This window comes from Bison bison, unplaced genomic scaffold (assembly GCF_000754665.1).
Source record: "Bison bison bison isolate TAMUID 2011002044 unplaced genomic scaffold, Bison_UMD1.0 scf7180017864527, whole genome shotgun sequence".
Taxonomy (NCBI): Eukaryota; Metazoa; Chordata; class Mammalia; order Artiodactyla; family Bovidae; genus Bison; species Bison bison.
In genome coordinates, this window is record NW_011495078.1 from 653,500 (window position 1) to 656,406 (window position 2,907).

Here is a 2,907-nt window from a genome sequence, read left to right on the forward strand (position 1 = left end):
GGTACCTGGGGGCGGAGCGCGTGGAGCCCCTGCATCTCTGGCACAACCACAAGCCACGGGCCCACAGTTCTGACGGGAAGTAAAACCTTGGGGAAATGGCGAGGGCTGAGGCCGCCCGGCCTGAAGAGCCCGCGGCAGAGCCGGAACCCCGGCCCTGGTGTCCTCGTCCTCCTCCTCCCTCTCCAGAGCCAGTACCGGCAGGAGCAGGCGGTTCTCCCAGCCACACCCCCGCCCCCCGGCCCTGGCCCACAGGGCTGGGAAACGGGCCCCAAAGCCACCAGCAGAGGAGCCAGGCAAAGGGAGGTGCAGGCAGGCCGTGAGCAGCCCGAGGCCCGCTCGACGCGAGCGGCTGACCCAGAGCCTCGCTCCAGCAGGGGTTGCGGCCTGGTGTAATGGAGTATGGTGCAGAATAACATAACCCAGTATAAGAGCACCACGCTGAGCAGTGGAGCGTGGTACAGCAGAGGCTGCGACAGGGCAGGGTGGCACGGGCATCCTCACCCAGCGCGGCTCGGTGCAGTGTACAGGCCGACACAGTACCCGGCGCAGCGCAGGGCCGTGCACACAGGACATCACACCGCCTCCCCAGCACCCTGCAGGGCGTGGTGGGCGTGGAGGCACACGGAGCGTCAAGGTCGGTCTCTTGTTGTTTGCACACTCCAGACCCTTGGCTCCTCCTCCATGAACACGCATAGGCAACTCAGCCAGAGCCTCAGCCCCTCACCTGGAAGGGCGGCCAACAACTCACCCAGCCGAGTTTCAGTGCAGGAGCGCCCGGACGGGGGCCGGGGCCCGGCAACGGCCCTGCACGCTCGGGAGGGACGTGTGAGTCCCTAAGTGTCTCAGAGGCCCTAGCCGACTCTCCGTGGCAGCCACGGAGCACCGGTGTTTATCCTTATCCCCGTCGCACAGACCAGCGCTGGCCAAGCATGGCCGAGCTGCCCAGCTGACCGGCGGGTCCTTTCCCTCGTGAGAGCCCAGGGTCAGGCCCCTGGGTCCCCCGCAAATCCAGACCCTCTGGTCCTCCCCACGGGCTGACGGCCAAGCTGCAGTTCCAACGTCCTCACGCCTTGCTTCCAGCTCTGTCATTGACCCCGGGGTCCCCACATCTCACTGAGACCACGGACGCCTCAAGGACCAGCAAACGGAAGACAGAGAAGAAGGCTCGATAAGGACAGGATTTCTCCTCCTCGCCACTCACTCTCAGCACGTGGGAAGCAGCCCCTCTGGCCCCAGAGACCCTGCACAGTCAGCCAAGCCCTTCCAGCCCTGCTCCCACGAGGCTGAGAGGAGCCTTACCGAATGTCACCTCCGTTCATGATGGTCATCACTAGGCAGAGGTCCGTCTTGGTCTCGAAGGCGTAGGCCAGAGACACAATGAACCTGCTGTGCACTTTGGCGAGGATCTTCTTCTCCACCATCGCGCCCTGCAGAGCAGGCCCAGGTTCAGGCAGGAGAGAAAGGCCGCCCCAACAGCCAAGCACCACCAACCGGAAAATGTCCCAATAAAACACAGAGCTGCAGATATATTTTTTCAGTTCAGTTCAGTCGCTCAGTCATGTCTGACTCTTTGCAACCCAATGAATCACAGCACGCCAGGCCTCCCTGTCCATCACCATCTCCCAGAGTTCACTCAAACTCATGTCCATCGAGTCAGTGATGCCATCCAGCCATCTCATCCTCTGTCGTCCCCTTCTCCTCCTGCCCCCAATCTCTCCCAGCATCAGAGTCTTTTCCAATGAGTCAACTCTTCGCATGAGGTGGCCAGAGTATTGGACTTTCAGCTTTAGCATCAGTCCTTCCAATGAACACCCAGGACTGATCTCCTTTAGAATGGACTGGTTGGATCTCCTTGAAGTCCAAGCAATTCTCAAGAGTCTTCTCCAACACCACAGTTCAAAAGCATCAATTCTTCGGCGCTCAGCCGTCTTCACAGTCCAACTCTCACATCCATACATGACCACTGGAAAAACCATAGCCTTGACTAGATGAACCTTTGTTGGCAAAGTAACGTCTCTGCTTTTGAATATGCTGTCTAAGTTGGTCATAACTTTCCTTCCAAGGAGTAAGCGTCTTTTAATTTCATGGCTGCAGTCACCATCTGCAGTGATTTTGGAGCCCAAAAAAATGAAGTCTGACACTATTTCCACTGTTTCTCCATCTATTTCCCATGAAGTGTTGGGACCGGATGCCATGATCTTCGTTTTCTGAATGTTGAGCTTTAAGCCAACTTTTTGACTCTCCTCTTTCACTTGCATCAAGAGGCTCTTTAGTTCCTCTTCACTTTCTGCCATAAGGGTGGTGTCATCTGCATATCTGAGGTTATTGATATTTCTCCCAGCAGTCTTGATTCCAGCTTGTGCTTCTCCCAGCCCAGTGTTTCTCATGATGTACTCTGCATAGAAGTTAAATAAGCAGGGTGACAATACACAGCCTTGACGTACTCCTTTACCTATTTGGTTGTCCCATGTCCAGTTCTAACTATTGCTTCCTGACCTGCATATAGGTTTCTCAAGAGGCAGGTCAGGTGGTCTGGTATTCCCATCTCTTTCAGAATTTTCCACAGTTTATTGTGATCCACACAGTCAGAGGCTTTGGCATAGTCAATAAAGCAGAAATAGATGTTTTTCTGGAACTCTCTTGCTTTTTCCATGATCCAGCAGATGTTGGCAATTTGATCTCTAGAGGTTGTAAAAAGCAGAGACATTACTTTGCCAACAAAAGTCCGTCTAGTCAAGGCTATGGTTTTTTCAGTGGTCATGTATGGATGTGAGAGTTGGACTGTGAAGAAAGCTGAGCACCAAAGTATTGATGCTTTTGAACTGTGGTGTTGAGAAGACTCTTGAGAGTCCCTTGGACTGCAAGGAGATCCAACCAGTCCATCCTAAAGGAAACCAGTCCTCAATA

General features: G+C 55.0%; 1 protein-coding gene across 1 annotated transcript in view; it reads right to left on the minus strand.

The window, feature by feature from the left end:
- GRK1 (G protein-coupled receptor kinase 1) overlaps positions 1–2,907 on the minus strand; it is a 12,789-nt gene that overhangs the window by 6,736 nt on the left and 3,146 nt on the right. The window contains exons 2-5 of the mRNA XM_010831535.1: positions 1,300–1,427; positions 725–804; positions 502–593; positions 196–384 (exon numbers count right to left, since the gene is read on the minus strand). Of these exons, the coding sequence (XP_010829837.1) occupies positions 196–384; positions 502–593; positions 725–804; positions 1,300–1,427 (489 nt within the window). The remainder of the gene's footprint in view (positions 1–195; positions 385–501; positions 594–724; positions 805–1,299; positions 1,428–2,907) is intronic.